General features: G+C 41.4%; 1 protein-coding gene across 10 annotated transcripts in view; it reads left to right on the top strand.

Moving 5' to 3' along the window:
- The window catches only part of LOC139766865 (uncharacterized), a 163,997-nt gene extending 152,456 nt beyond the window's left edge, over positions 1-11,541 (top strand). For 6 of the 10 annotated variants that reach the window (XM_071695864.1, XM_071695865.1, XM_071695868.1 and 3 more), the window contains one exon: positions 5,808-11,541. In XM_071695864.1, the coding sequence (XP_071551965.1) occupies positions 5,808-7,609 (1,802 nt within the window). In that variant the 3' untranslated portion in view covers positions 7,610-11,541. The remainder of the gene's footprint in view (positions 1-5,807) is intronic. The other 4 variants (XM_071695863.1, XM_071695862.1, XM_071695860.1 and 1 more) reach the window with 2 other exon arrangements.
- The last annotated feature ends 4,752 nt before the right edge of the window (positions 11,542-16,293 follow it).

The raw sequence follows: 16,293 nt of genomic DNA, 5'->3' as shown, positions 1-16,293 counted from the left end.
TAATTGAGAGAGTAAAGGCATATATAGAGCATCAGACTGGGGAAGAGCAGTGTGGATTCGGAAGTGGTAGAGGCTGTGTGGATCAGGTGTTTGCTTTGAAGAATGTATGTGAGAAATACTTAGAAAAACAAATGGATTTGTATTTAGCATTTATGGATCTGGAGAAGGCATATGATAGAGTTGATAGAGATGCTCTGTGGAAGGGATTAAGAATATATGGTTTGGGAGGCAAGTTGTTAGAAGCAGTGAAAAGTTTTTATCGAGGATGTAAGGCATGTGTACGTGTAGGAAGAGAGGAAAGTGATTGGTTCTCAGTGAATGTAGGTTTGCGGCAGGGGTGTGTGATGTCTCCATGGTTGTTTAATTTGTTTATGGATGGGGTTGTTAGGGAGGTGAATGCAAGAGTTTTGGAAAGAGGGGCAAGTATGAAGTCTGTTGTGGATGAGAGAGCTTGGGAAGTGAGTCAGTTGTTGTTCGCTATGATACAGCACTGATGGCTGATTCATGTGAGAAACTGCAGAAGCTGGTGACTGAGTTTGGTAGAGTGTGTGAAAGAAGAAAGTTCAGAGTAAATGTGAATAAGAGCAAGGTTATTAGGTACAGTAGGGTTGAGGGTCAAGTCAATTGGGAGGTAAGTTTGAATGGAGAAAAACTGGAGGAAGTAAAGTGTTTTAGATATCTGGGAGTGGATCTGGCAGCGGATGGAACCATGGAAGCGGAAGTGAATCATAGGGTGGGGGAGGGGGCGAAAATCCTGGGAGCCTTGAAGAATGTGTGGAAGTCGAGAACATTATCTCGGAAAGCAAAAATGGGTATGTTTGAAGGAATAGTGGTTCCAACAATGTTGTATGGTTGCAAGGTGTGGGCTATGGATAGAGTTGTGCGCAGGAGGGTGGATGTGCTGGAAATGAAATGTTTGAGGACAATGTGTGGTGTGAGGTGGTTTGATTGAGTAAGTAATGTAAGGGTAAGAGAGATGTATGGAAATAAAAAGAGCGTGGTTGAGAGAGCAGAAGAGGGTGTTTTGAAATGGTTTGGGCACATGGAGAGAATGAGTGAGGAAAGATTGACCAAGAGGATATATGTGTCGGAGGTGGAGGGAATGAGGAGAAGTGGGAGACCAAATTGGAGGTGGAAAGATGGAGTGAAAAAGATTTTGAGTGATCGGGGCCTGAACATGCAGGAGGGTGAAAGGAGGGCAAGGAATAGAGTAAATTGGATCGATGTGGTATACTGGGGTTGACGTGCTGTCAGTGGATTGAATCAGGGCATGTGAAGCGTCTGGGGTAAACCATGGAAAGTGTGTGGGGCCTGGATGTGGAAAGGGAGCTGTGGTTTCGGGCATTATTGCATGACAGCCAGAGACTGAGTGTGAACGAATGGAGCCTTTGTTGTCTTTTCCTAGCGCTACCTCGCACACATGAGGGGGGAGGGGGATGGTATTCCATGTGTGGCGAGGTGGCGATGGGAATGAATAAAGGCAGACAGTGTGAATTGTGTGCATGGGTATATATATGTATGTGTCTGTGTGTGTATATATATATGTGTACATTGAGATGTATAGGTATGTATATTTGCGTGTGTGGACGTGTATGTATATACATGTGTATGGGGGTGGGTTGGGCCATTTCTTTTGTCTGTTTCCTTGCGCTACCTCGCAAACACGGGGGACAGCGACAAAGCAAAATAAATAAATATAAAATATGTAGCATTTATGGATCTGGAGGAGGCTTATGATAGGGTTGATTGAGGTGCTTTGTGGAAGGTTTTAAGAGTATATGGTGTGGGAGGTAAGTTGCTAGAAGCAGTGAAAAGTTTTTATTGAGGATGTAAGGCATGTGTACAAGTAGGAAGAGAGGAAAGTGTTGGTTCCCAGTGAATGTTGGTCTGCGGCAGGGGTGTGTATTGTCCCCATGATTGTTTAATTTGTTTATGGATGGGGTGGTTGTTTAATTTGTTTATGGATGGGGTGGTTAGGGGCATAAATGCAATAGTTTTGGAGAGAGGGGCAAGTATACAGTCTGTTGTGCATGAGAGGGCCTGGGAAGTGAGTCAGATGTTTGCCAATGATATAGCTCTAGTGGCTGATTCCTGTGAGAAACTGCAGAGGTTGATTACTGAGTTTGGTAAAGTGTGTGAAAGGAGAAAGTTCAGAATAAATGTGAATAAGAGCATTATTACTTTCAGTAGGGTTGATGGACAAGTTGATTGGGATGTAAGTTTGAATGGAGAAAAACTGGAGGAAGTAAAGTGTTTTAGATATCTGGGAGTGGACTTGGCAGTGGATGGAACCATGGAAGCAGAAGTGAATCACAGGGTGGGGGAGGGGTCGAAGGTTCAGGGAGCAATGAAGAATGTGTGGAAAGAGAGAGCATGTTACCTCTGAGAGCAGAGATGAGTATGTTTGAAGGAATATTAGTTCCAATAATGTTATATGGTTGTGAGGTGTGGGCCATAGATAGGGTTGTATGGATGAGGATGGATGTTTTGGAAATGAAATCTTAGGATAATATGTGGTGTGAGGTGATTTCATTGAGTAAGTAATGTAAGGATAAGAGAGATGTGCCGAAATATAAAGTGTGTGGTTGAGAGAGCAGAAGAGGGTGTGTTGAAATGGTTTGGACATATGGAGAAAATGAGTGAGGAAAGACTGACCAAGAGGATATATGTGTCAGAGGTGGAGGGAACAAGGAGAAGGGGGAGACCAAATTGGAGGTGGAAGGAGGGAGTGAAAAAGATTTTGAGTGATCGGGGCCTGAACATACAGAGTGTGAGAGGCGTGCAAGGAATAGAGTGAATTGGAACTTTGTGGTATACCGGGGTCGACGTGCTATCAATGGATTGAACCAAGTCATGTGAAGTGTCTGGGATAAACCATGGAAAGTTTTTTGGGGGCCTGGATGTAGAAAGGGAGCTATTTTTTTGGTGCATTACACGTGACAGCTAGAGACTGAGGGTGAACGAAAGTGGCCTTTATCGTCTTTTCCTAGCGCTACCTTGCACGCGTATGGGGTGAGGGGGTTGCCATTTCATATGTGACGGGGTGGCGACGGGAATGGATGAAGGCAGCTAGTATGAATATGTACTTGTGTATATATGTATATGTCTGTATGTATATGTATTTATACATTGAAATATATAGGTATGTATATGTGCGTGTGTGGGTGTGTATGTATATACATGTGTATGTGGATGGGTTGTGCCTTTCTTTCGACAAAGTATGATATAACATTTCTCTTACCCTTTCATTACTTACTCGATCAAACCACCTCACATCACATATTGTCCTCAAACATTTCATTTCCAACACATCCACCCTCCTCCCCACATCCCTATCTACAGCCCATGCCTCGCAACCATAAAACATTGTTGGAACCACCATTCCTTCAAACATAGCCATTTTTGCTCTCCATGATAATGTTTTCACCTTCCACACATATATTTATATATATACATAAACGCCCCAACGCGTACATATACGTACATATACATATCAACATATACATACATACACATACACAGACATATACACATGTACATATTCATACTCGCTTGCCTTCATCCATTCCAGGCGCCACTCCGCCCCATAGGAAATGGCATCGTCATCCCGTGTCAGCGAGGTAGTGCCAGGAAAACACAAAAAAGGCCACATTCGTTCACACTCAGTCTGTAGCTGTCATGTGTAAAGCACTGAGGTAGGGGAGAAAGAATTCTACCTTCATTTTGTAGAAGGCGACTTAAGAGGGTGGGAGCTGAGGGTGGCTGGAAACCCTCTCCTTGTTTTTCAGTTTCTTAAAGAGCAAACAGAAAAATGATCCAGGCGTGGAGTGCACACTCTCCTTGAAAGCTCAGACTGGAATGGATGTCTTGAATGTTTGTGGATGTAACTAAGATGAGGAGAGAGGATAGATAGTATGTTTGAGGAAAAAACCTGAATGCCCTGATTCATAGTGAAACAAACAAAGTTCAGGGATTTTGAGTGATCAAGGGCTGAACATCGAGGAGAGTGAAAGGCATGCACGTGATATAGTGAATTAGAACAGTGTAGTATACTGGGATTAGTAGACTGAAGCAAGGCATGTGAAATGTTTGTTGTAAACTATGGAAAGGTCTGTGTGGCCTGGTTGTGGATAAGGAGCTGTGGCTTTGGTGCATTACATATGACAGCTTGTGTATGGATGTAAGTTGATATGGCCTTTCTTTGTGTGATTACTTGCACTGATGCATCTATGGATATTTATGTATATGTACATGTGTGTGCCTATGTGTTTATATATGTGTATGTGAGCAGTTGTGCCTTTCTTTGTTGGTTTCATGGTGATATCTCGCTCATGCAGATAATGGTGATCAAGTATGAAAATGTGTGTATGTGTGTGTGTGTTTGTGTGTGTGTGTATGTGTGTGTGTGTAGCAATGATGAGGTAGCCTTCATTACAGTGTTCACTTGCTAGTGCTGTTTCAGCTGGGGGGAAACAAGAAATGTGTGTGATGATCTTAAGCAGAGTACAATATTTCAAAATACATTTCAATCTAGTTTCTTTGGATATGTGTATAGTATACTGTAAAGCAAAGCCTTCATCTTAACGCATTTCATGATCCAAAATTCATTTCTGAAGTTCAAGAGTTTTTTTCTTACTCTGACCATGAATAAACAAATGTCACATGCTTACAATGATTATAATGATAGTAATGATAATAGTAATAATGATAATGATGATAATGATAATATTAGTAATAATGATATGATTTTGTGGACTTTTGTGTGAAGAATAATATCAGAAAGTGGTCAGCATTTGAAGAACAATTAGCTTACTTAAGGCATAGGTCTGATGTACTGTCAAGGAATGTAAGCAATATCCAGTGTGTGAGGTACCTCATCCATTGATTTTTCTTTTGTTGAAGGCTCCAGTCATGGATAAAAGTCCATATCAAGTCTGGGTCTTGATAAATACAGAGAGAATTATGGAACAGGAAAAGAAAATACAAGGACAAGTACATAAGAATTTTTGAGAAAGTGAAACACCTGTCTTGAAATGTGCCAGATCAATAGTTATTAGGAAAGACATGAGAAGGTAGAGAGTTTCAAAGCTTCACCATGTAGGGAAAGAAGTGGGTATAAATCGACCCACCCTTGAGTTGCTGATAATCACAAAGTAATTGTGTGATGCAGCAGCTTGATGAGTATTGCATGGTCTAGCTAGTGGTGTGGGCACACAAGCAGCCAGCTCTCGGAAACAGAAACCAAAGTAATTCCTGGTACATGTGCGCAAGCTCAGTCACCTCTGTAACTGGTTTGAGTTAAGGACAGACATTTCATTGAAGAGCTAGTTTGATATTTACTGATGGGTATCCTTTCAAGGGTTGGACTAATGGATTAATGAGTGGCAGTTTTTTGCTGATTGGTAGTTGTGGAGGTGGTCTGAAAGAAGCATCCCTTACCTGTCTCAAGTTTTGTGACTTCCTGAGAGGAAGTGAGAGCTGGAATTCTTGGCACTATGGGTTGGAGTTTTTTTTCATACTTTTTCCATTTCAGTTCCATTTCATTACACCCTCTTCTGCTCTCTGAACCAAACCTCTCATAATCTATGATTTCTTACATGATCAGACCTCCATACACTTCATGTTGTCCTCAGACATTTCATTTCTCTTAGGTAATTTGCTTCTCATTAAACAACATCATTTCTGCCTCTTGTTATTACACATTTAATGATAGAGTTTTTCTTACTTTATAAGTTATTCAAGCCTAGAATAAAGCTTTATGTGCCTCAAGACTGATTTTTTTTTTTGCACTGGAATCATCTTTTCAGAGGAGGGTGTTTCATGGCAGTTTCGCACTCGTCAGAGGTTTCGTTGTCGTTGGTGTGAGGTTGTTTTCAGTAGTGCTGCTAGCCTCACAAACCATCGCTGCATAAGGACTACTCGGACCACTAAAAGTGAGACCTCAAGTGGTCGAGGTAGGCAAGGCAAGAAAGGTGTGAGACGTGGTGGAAGTCAGGTTGTTGCAACACCCTCTACATCAGGTAAGAGGTCTGCTGTTAGGAGTATTTCACACCATCAGCAGTCAGAGAAACCAAAATCTACTTTGAAGGAGGAGCTTGGTTCCCCTGCTTCTTCAAGTGACTCTGAGGAATCTGAAGTGTTAAGTTTAACACCCCAACGCAGAAGTCCACGATCCAGCTCCCGTGGCCGTGGAAGTGTATATTCCTGTAATATATGTCAAAAAGTGTTTCATAGCCCAGGAAAGCTAAAACAACATTCATATTCTCACACAGGGGAAAGACCATTTTCTTGTACAGATTGCCACAAGGCATTTTCATCTCGATTCAAATTAGTTCGACATCAGTTAATACATACAACTGAACGCCAACACCAATGCCCTTCATGTGATCGTAGTTTTCATCGTAAAGACCATTTAAAAAATCACATTTTGATTCATGATCCTAACAAGCAGTTCAAATGTGAAAGGCCTGATTGTGGCAAAGAGTACAATTCTTATATGTCCTATAGAAAACATTGTGCGGTACATGCTGCAGAAGAAGGAGACTTGCAGTGTAAAATTTGTCAAAAAATGTTTGAAACAAAGCCAGACCTTATTTATCACCTTAAGGTTCATGTGGGATCCAGATCGGTTAAAAGTCCGAGTGAAAAGAAATTTCAGTGTGACCACTGTGATCGCCGTTTTTTTACTCGAAAGGATGTGAAACGGCATCTTGTGGTTCACACTGGAAAGAGAGATTTTAGCTGTACTATTTGTCCCCAAAAGTTTGGTAGAAAGGACCATTTAGTAAGACACATTAAAAAAAGTCATGGAATTTCTGATTTGAGCCGTATGGAAGGTTTAGAATTCAGTGCCACTCCTGGGTCTTCTACATCCCAAGCACTCTCTCCTAATGCCAGTGTGGCTTCCTCTCCTCCACCTACCTCGGGAAATCAACCTCTACCTATGGTTCTTTTACCAGAACCAGTGGCAGGACCATCTGGGCTGTCTGGTCCGTCTAGCCTTTCTGGTGCTTTAGGCCTGTTAGGGCAAACAGGAGAGACACACTTCATTTCACCATCATTCCAACAAGAGTTTAGACTGTTTGAAGAAAGTATAAAAGAAGAACCAGAACTTCAACCAAGCATGGAAGAAATTGGTCCTGGAGGAGATGATATAAGTAAGATATTGGGAATGTATCTACCCTCTGGTTCAATCAACATAACAGGCCCCTCCTTACTTGACCCAACAGCCCATCGTGCTGAAGAAGGAGAGTCTCAGCGCAGCCTTCTAGAGTCTGCTTTACTGCGCATACCACAGGAGGAGCAAAAGGAATCTGTGTTATTAGGGCAGGGGGCTGGTTTTACAAGAGATTCCTTAGAAACTAGGTCTCTTCTCTCTGGGTCCCAAAGTGAAGAGTTTAGTCAAGAGGGAGTAATGTCTGTAAATCTTCTTTCAAGTGAATCATCAGGTGTGTCTGGAAGGTCCCTGCATTCCCCAGGGACGGTATCCCAGTTCTCAGGAAGTGGAATCCCTGCTGTCACTACTGCTGTCACAACCACTAGTGCTGCAGTCACCACAACAGCCTCGCTTCTTCCCTCACTTCCAGGATTTGACCAAGTGTTCCCTTAGTAAAAGGTGTGAGATCTGTGATAAATGCACAGAAGTACCTTGACTTGTGCAGGGAAGGAGTAAAGTGCACAGGAAAATATAATTTTAGATGTAAAACTGGCAGGGTTCATTTTATGTAAGGTGAGATGCACAGGTTTTGTCTAAGAAATTATGGTCATTATGCTAAAATTAGTAAGAAGATAGCTAAAGAGGTATGAAGAAGACTGGCATTTGTACCTTTTGATTATAGGGATGAACCATTTGCTGATTTTCGTTAATTGTATGTAGTGCCAGAATAGTGTTAAGTGTCTGCTGCAATATTGATTTATATAGTTTATCCCAGGCACCTTTGTATTTTGTAGAAAGCCGGAGATTTTATCAGTATCTTCCACCTTGAAACTTTTCAAGAGCTTGATGTCAACTTTGAATTTTAATGTCATATTTCATTTAAGTGGGAAAATATACCCTACCAAGGAGTACCTCAAAAGTTGTGTTGTAAAGCAATCTGAATTTTAATGTCATATTTCATTGAATTTGGCAAATATACCCTACCAAGGAGTACCTTAAAAGTTGTGTTGTAAAGCAGTCCAGCAAATATCATCAGTCACATTTGGAACTAAGTACCTGATTGGCAAAATCCCGAGTTTTATATTGTATTGCAGTAGTCATTGTGTATGTGTAGTTCCTGTAGTTATAGCTTCTTTATTCCTATCATTATTCTTTTCTTTGGAATTTAGAGTTATATTTCCTAAGATAATGAATTATTCTTCAATACTAAAGCCCTCTTCTACCTCTGTTAGGATTAAGAAAGATGTAAGGTAACAGGAGTACAAAGCTGATGGTTAGGATGTGTGTTACACTGTGGGAGCATGCAGTGAATAGATTAAGTATGTCATTATATAGAATGCAGTCAGTGGCTACATTTCAAAGATACATAACCATGTATAACCAGTGATAGCAGAGATTATAGATTTGGTTAAAATGAGCTTATCTATAAAGAAGAATCTACTCAATATTAGGTACAAAAGATTTTTTCTTATGTAACTACTGGCAAACAAGAATGGAATGATAATAAGTACATATGAATACGTTACCAGACTCCTCCAGCTTAAGGTTCCACCACAAGTGAAAAGTCAAATCTGGCGAGGTATTACCATTGTCAGTTGACAAAACAGAGTAATCATATCAAAGAACTTCTTGTTGCAATAGAGTCCATCCTATTTTTCTGCTGAATGTAGCATTACTTTTGGGAGTTCCTCAAAAACAGGCCCTTGAGTAACACCAGAACACTTTTAAGTAAAGATTCTGGGGTAAAGAAATATAGATAGATATATGTGTACGAATAGATATATGTGTACGAATGAATTTTGATGATTATATATCTTCAGGACCTCTTTTATGCTACTCCTTTACCTTTGAGGCTGAGCTACAATCATTTGGAGAGAAATGATAGACATCTTTAGATGAAGAAATCCTTTGATGTGATTATATTCCATTTCATCCATTAACAATTGTACAACCTTGCCAAATATTACTTTTCACTTGCAGTATAACTACAGGCAGGTGGAGTCCAATAACACACACACACACACACACACACACACACACACACACACACATATATATGTATGGTATGAAAAAAAAAATCTTTATTTGGTGATACTCATGACAAAGAATGAAACACGATAAGGGGAGACTTAGAAATGAAGATAAAAGATTCAAGTACATTCAATATATATATATATATATATATATATATATATATATATATGTGTGATGTCTCCATGGTTGTTTAATTTGTTTATGGATGGGGTTGTTAGGGAAGTGAATGCAAGAGTTTTGGAAAGAGGTGCAAGAATGAAGTCTGTTGTGGATGAGAGAGCTTGGGAAGTGAGTCAGTTGTTGTTCGCTGATGATACAGCGCTGGTGGCTGATTCATGTGAGAAACTGCAAAAGCTGGTGACTGAGTTTGGTAAAGTGTGTGAAAGAAGAAAGTTCAGAGTAAATGTGAATAAGAGCAAGGTTATTAGGTACAGTAGGGTTGAGGGTCAAGTCAATTGGGAGGTAAGTTTGAATGGAGAAAAACTGGAGGAAGTAAAGTGTTTTAGATATATGGGAGTGGATCTGGCAGCGGATGGAATCATGGAAGCGAAAGTGAATCATAGGGTGGGGGAGGGGGCAAAAGTCCTGGGAGCCTTGAAGAATGTGTGGAAGTCGAGAACATTATCTCGGAAAGCAAAAATGGCTATGTTTGAAGGAATAGTGGTTCCAACAATGTTGTATGGTTGCGAGGCGTGGGCTATGGATAGAGTTGTGCGCAGGAGGGTGGACGTGCTGGAAATGAGATGTTTGAGGACAATGTGTGGTGTGAGGTGGTTTGATCGAGTAAGTAATGTAAGGGTAAAAGAGATGTATGGAAATAAAAAGAGCGTGGTTGAGAGAGCAGAAGAGGGTATTTTGAAATGGTTTGGGCACATGGAGAGAATGAGTGAGGAAAGATTGACTAAGAGGATATATGTGTCGGAGGTGGAGGGAACGAGGAGAAGTGGGAGACCAAATTGGAGGTGGAAAGATGGAGTGAAAAAGATTTTGAGTGATCGGGGCCTGAATATGCAGGAGGGTGAAAGGCGGGCAAGGAATAGAGTGAATTGGATCGATGTGGTATACCGGGGTTGACGTGCTGTCAGTGGATTGAATCAGGGCATGTGAAGCGTCTGGGGTAAACCATGGAAAGCTGTGTGGGGCCTGGATGTGGAAAGGGAGCTGTGGTTTCGAGCATTATTGCATGACAGCTAGAGACTGAGTGTGAATGAATGAGGCCTTTGTTGTCTTTTCCTAACGCTACCCCACACACATGAGGGGGGAGGGGGATGGTATTATATGTGTGGTGAGGTGACGATGGGAATGAATAAAGGCAGACAGTGTGAATTGTGTGCATGGGTATATATGTATGTGTCTGTGTGTGTATATATATGTGTACATTGAGATGTATAGGTATGTATGTTTGCCTGTGTGGACGTGTGTGTATATACATGTGTATGGGGGTGGGTTGGGCCATTTCTTTCATCTGTTACCCTGCACTACCTTGCAAACACGGGAGACAGTGACAAAGCAAAATGAATAAAAAAATATATATATATATATATATATATATATATATATATATATATATATATATATATATATATATATATATTTATATATATTTTTTTTTTTTCAAACTATTCGCCATTTCCCGCGTTAGCGAGGTAGCGTTAAGAACAGAGGACTGGGCCTTTTTTGGAATATCCTCACCTGGCCCCCTCTGTTCCTTCTTTTGGAAAATTAAAAAAAAAACGAGAGGGGAGGATTTCCAGCCCCCCGCTCCCTCCCCTTTTAGTCGCCTTCTACGACACGCATATATATATATATATATATATATATATATATATATATATATATCAACCCCGGTATACCACATCGATCGAATTCACTCTATTCCTTGCCCTCCTTTCACCCTCCTGCATGTTCAGGCCCCGATCACACAAAATCTTTTTCACTCCATCTTTCCACCTCCAATTTGGTCTTCCACTTCTCCTCGTTCCCTCCACCTCCGACGCATATATCCTCTTGGTCAATCTTTCCTCACTCATTCTCTCCATGTGCCCAAACCATTTCAAAACACCCTCTTCTGCTCTCTCAACCACACTCTTTTTATTTCCACACATCTCTCTTACCCTTATGTTACTTACTCGATCAAACCACCTCACACCACACATTGTCCTCAAACATCTCATTTCCAGCACATCCACCCTCCTGCGCACAACTCTATCCATAGCCCACGCCTCGCAACCATACAAAATTGTTGGAACCACTATTCCTTCAAACATAGCCATTTTTGCTTTCCGAGATAATGTTCTCGACTTCCACACATTCTTCAAGGCTTCCAGGATTTTTGCCGCCTCCCCCACCCTATGATTCACTTCCGCTTCCATGGTTCCATCCGCTGACAAAACCACTCCCAGATATCTAAAACACTTCACTTCCCCCAGTTTTTCTCCATTCAAACTCACCTCCAATTGACTTGACCCTCACCCCTACTGTACCTAATAACCTTGCTCTTATTCACATTTACTCTCAACTTTCTTCTTCCACACACTTTACCAAACTCAGTCACCAGCTTCTGCAGTTTCTCACATGAAATCAGCCACCAGCGCTGTATCATCAGCGAACAAAAATTTGACTCACTTCCCAAGCTCTCTCATCCCCAACAGCCCTTCATACTTGCCCCCCTTTCCGGGAAACTCTTGCATTTACCTCCCTTACAACCCCATCCATAAACAAATTAAACAACCATGGAGACATCACACCCCCCCTGCCGCAAACCTACATAAAATATATATATATATATAATATTATATTATAATAAATATATATAATATTAATATTATATATATATATAATTTTTTTTAAAACTATTCGCCAATTTCCCGTTTTTAGCGAGGTAGCGTTAAGAACAGGGGACTGGGCCTTTTTTGGAATATCCTCACCTGGCCCCCTCTGTTCCTTCTTTTGGAAAATTAAAAAAAAAACGAGAGGGGAGGATTTCCAGCCCCCGCTCCCTCCCTTTAGTCGCCTCTACGCCCACAATATATATAATATAAAATATATATATAGAATATATATATATATAATATATATAAGGGAGGGGCTGGAAATCCTCCCCTCTCACTTTTTTTTTCAATTTTCCAAAGAGGGAACAGAGAAGGGGCCCAGGTGGGGATATTCCCTCAAGGGCCCAGTCCCTGTTCTCAACGCTACCTGGGCTAATGCGGGAAATGGCGAATAGTATGAAAGAAAGAAAGAATAATATAAATATATAAAATATATATATATAGAATATATATAATATATAATATAAAATATATATATAAAAATAATATATTCTTTCTTTCTTTCATACTATTCGCCATACTATTCTTTCTGTTTCTAAAATGGGAAACAGAAGAAGGAGTCACGCGGGGAGTGATCATCCTCCTCGAAGGCTCAGAGTGGGGTGCCTAAATGTGTGTGGATGTAACCAAGATGTGAAAAAAGGAGAGATAGGTAGTATGTTTGAGGAAAGGAACCTGGATGTTTTGGCTCTGAGTGAAACGAAGCTCAAGGGTAAAGGGGAAGAGTGGTTTGGAAATGTCTGGGGAGTGAAGTCAGGGGTTAGTGAGAGGACAAGAGCAAGGGAAGGAGTAGCAATACTCCTGAAACAGGAGTTGTGGGAGTATGTGATAGAATGTAAGAAAGTAAATTCTCGATTAATATGGGTAAAATTGAAAGTTGATGGAGAGAGGTGGGTGATTATTGGTGCATATGCACCTGGGCATGAGAAGAAAGATCATGAGAGGCAAGTGTTTTGGGAGCAGCTAAATGAGTGTGTTAGCGGTTTTGATGCACGAGACCGGGTTATAGTGATGGGTGATTTGAATGCAAAGGTGAGTAATGTGGCAGTTGAGGGAATAATTGGTATGCATGGGGTGTTCAGTGTTGTAAATGGAAATGGTGAAGAGCTTGTAGATTTATGTGCTGAAAAAGGACTGATGATTGGGAATACCTGGTTTAAAAAGCGAGATATACATAAGTATACTTATGTAAGTAGGAGAGATGGCCAGAGAGCGTTATTGGATTACGTGTTAATTGACAGGCGTGCGAAAGAGAGACTTTTGGATGTTAATGTGCTGAGAGGTGCAACTGGAGGGATGTCTGATCATTATCTTGTGGAGGCTAAGGTGAAGATTAGTATGGGTTTTCAGAAAAGAGGAGTGAATGTTGGGGTGAAGAAGGTGGTGAGAGTAAGTGAGCTTGGGAAGGAGACCTGTGTGGGGAAGTACCAGGAGAGACTGTGTACAGAATGGAAAAAGGTGAGAACAATGGAAGTAAGGGGAGTGGGGGAGGAATGGGATGTATTTAGGGAATCAGTGATGGATTGCGCAAAAGATGCTTGTGGCATGAGAAGAGTGGGAGGTGGGCTGTTTAGAAAGGGTAGTGAGTGGTGGGATGAAGAAGTAAGAGTATTAGTGAAAGAGAAGAGAGAGGCATTTGGACGATTTTTGCAGGGAAAAAATGCAATTGAGTGGGAGAAGTATAAAAGAAAGAGACAGGAGGTCAAGAGAAAGGTGCAAGAGGTGAAAAAAAGGGCAAATGAGAGTTGGGGTGAGAGACTATCAGTAAATTTTAGGGAGAATAAAAAGATGTTCTGGAAGGAGGTAAATAGGGTGCGTAAGACAAGGGAGCAAATGGGAACTTCAGTGAAGGGCGTAAATGGGGAGGTGATAACAAGTAGTGGTGATGTGAGAAGGAGATGGAATGAGTATTTTGAAGGTTTGTTGAATGTGTCTGATGACAGAGTGGCAGATATAGGGTGTTTTGGTCGAGGTGGTGTGCAAAGTGAGAGGGTTAGGGAAAATGATTTGGTAAACAGAGAAGAGGTAGTAAAAGCTTTGCGGAAGATGAAAGCCGGCAAGGCAGCAGGTTTGGATGGTATTGCAGTGGAATTTATTAAAAAAGGGGGTGACTGTATTGTTGACTGGTTGGTAAGGTTATTTAATGTATGTATGACTCATGGTGAGGTGCCTGAGGATTGGCGGAATGCGTGCATAGTGCCATTGTACAAAGGCAAAGGGGATAAGAGTGAGTGCTCAAATTACAGAGGTATAAGTTTGTTGAGTATTCCTGGTAAATTATATGGGAGGGTATTGATTGAGAGGGTGAAGGCATGTACAGAGCATCAGATTGGGGAAGAGCAGTGTGGTTTCAGAAGTGGTAGAGGATGTGTGGATCAGGTGTTTGCTTTGAAGAATGTATGTGAGAAATACTTAGAAAAGCAAATGGATTTGTATGTAGCATTTATGGATCTGGAGAAGGCATATGATAGAGTTGATAGAGATGCTCTGTGGAAGGTATTAAGAATATATGGTGTGGGAGGCAAGTTGTTAGAAGCAGTGAAAAGTTTTTATCGAGGATGTAAGGCATGTGTACGTGTAGGAAGAGAGGAAAGTGATTGGTTCTCAGTGAATGTAGGTTTGCGGCAGGGGTGTGTGATGTCTCCATGGTTGTTTAATTTGTTTATGGATGGGGTTGTTAGGGAGTGAATGCAAGAGTTTTGGAAAGAGGGGCAAGTATGAAGTCTGTTGTGGATGAGAGAGCTTGGGAAGTGAGTCAGTTGTTGTTCGCTGATGATACAGCGCTGGTGGCTGATTCATGTGAGAAACTGCAGAAGCTGGTGACTGAGTTTGGTAAAGTGTGTGAAGAAGAAAGTTCAGAGTAAATGTGAATAAGAGCAAGGTTATTAGGTACAGTAGGGTTGAGGGTCAAGTCAATTGGGAGGTAAGTTTGAATGGAGAAAAACTGGAGGAAGTAAAGTGTTTTAGATATCTGGGAGTGGATCTGGCAGCGGATGGAACCATGGAAGCGGAAGTGATCATAGGGTGGGGGAGGGGGCGAAAAGTCCTGGGAGCCTTGAAGAATGTGTGGAAGTCGAGAACATTATCTCGGAAAGCAAAAATGGCTATGTTTGAAGGAATAGTGGTTCCAACAATGTTGTATGGTTGCGAGGCGTGGGCTATGGATAGAGTTGTGCGCAGGAGGGTGGACGTGCTGGAAATGAGATGTTTGAGGACAATGTGTGGTGTGAGGTGGTTTGATCGAGTAAGTAATGTAAGGGTAAGAAAGATGTATGGAAATAAAAAGAGCGTGGTTGAGAGAGCAGAAGAGGGTATTTTGAAATGGTTTGGGCACATGGAGAGAATGAGTGAGGAAAGATTGACTAAGAGGATATATGTGTCGGAGGTGGAGGGAACGAGGAGAAGTGGGAGACCAAATTGGAGGTGGAAAGATGGAGTGAAAAAGATTTTGAGTGATCGGGGCCTGAATATGCAGGAGGGTGAAAGGCGGGCAAGGAATAGAGTGAATTGGATCGATGTGGTATACCGGGGTTGACGTGCTGTCAGTGGATTGAATCAGGGCATGTGAAGCGTCTGGGGTAAACCATGGAAAGCTGTGTGGGGCCTGGATGTGGAAAGGGAGCTGTGGTTTCGAGCATTATTGCATGACAGCTAGAGACTGAGTGTGAATGAATGAGGCCTTTGTTGTCTTTTCCTAACGCTACCCCACACACATGAGGGGGGAGGGGGATGGTATTATATGTGTGGTGAGGTGACGATGGGAATGAATAAAGGCAGACAGTGTGAATTGTGTGCATGGGTATATATGTATGTGTCTGTGTGTGTATATATATGTGTACATTGAGATGTATAGGTATGTATGTTTGCCTGTGTGGACGTGTGTGTATAGACATGTGTATGGGGGTGGGTTGGGCCATTTCTTTCGTCTGTTACCCTGCACTACCTCGCAAACACGGGAGACAGTGACAAAGCAAAATGAATAAAAAATATATATATATATATATATATATATATATATATTTTTTTTTTTTTTTTTTTTTTTCTATACTTTGTCGCTGTCTCCCGCGTTTGCGAGGTAGCGCAAGGAAACAGACGAAAGAAATGGCCCAACCCCCCCCCCCATACACATGTACATACACACGTCCACACACGCAAATATACATACCTACACAGCTTTCCATGGTTTACCCCAGACGCTTCACATGCCTTGCTTCAATCCACTGACAGCACGTCAACCCCTGTATACCACATGACTCCAATTCACTCTATTTC

Source organism: Panulirus ornatus, chromosome 58 (genome assembly GCF_036320965.1).
Source record: "Panulirus ornatus isolate Po-2019 chromosome 58, ASM3632096v1, whole genome shotgun sequence".
Taxonomy (NCBI): Eukaryota; Metazoa; Arthropoda; class Malacostraca; order Decapoda; family Palinuridae; genus Panulirus; species Panulirus ornatus.
Note: the sequence above shows the minus strand (reverse complement) of the source record. Positions and strands in the feature narration are given on the sequence as shown.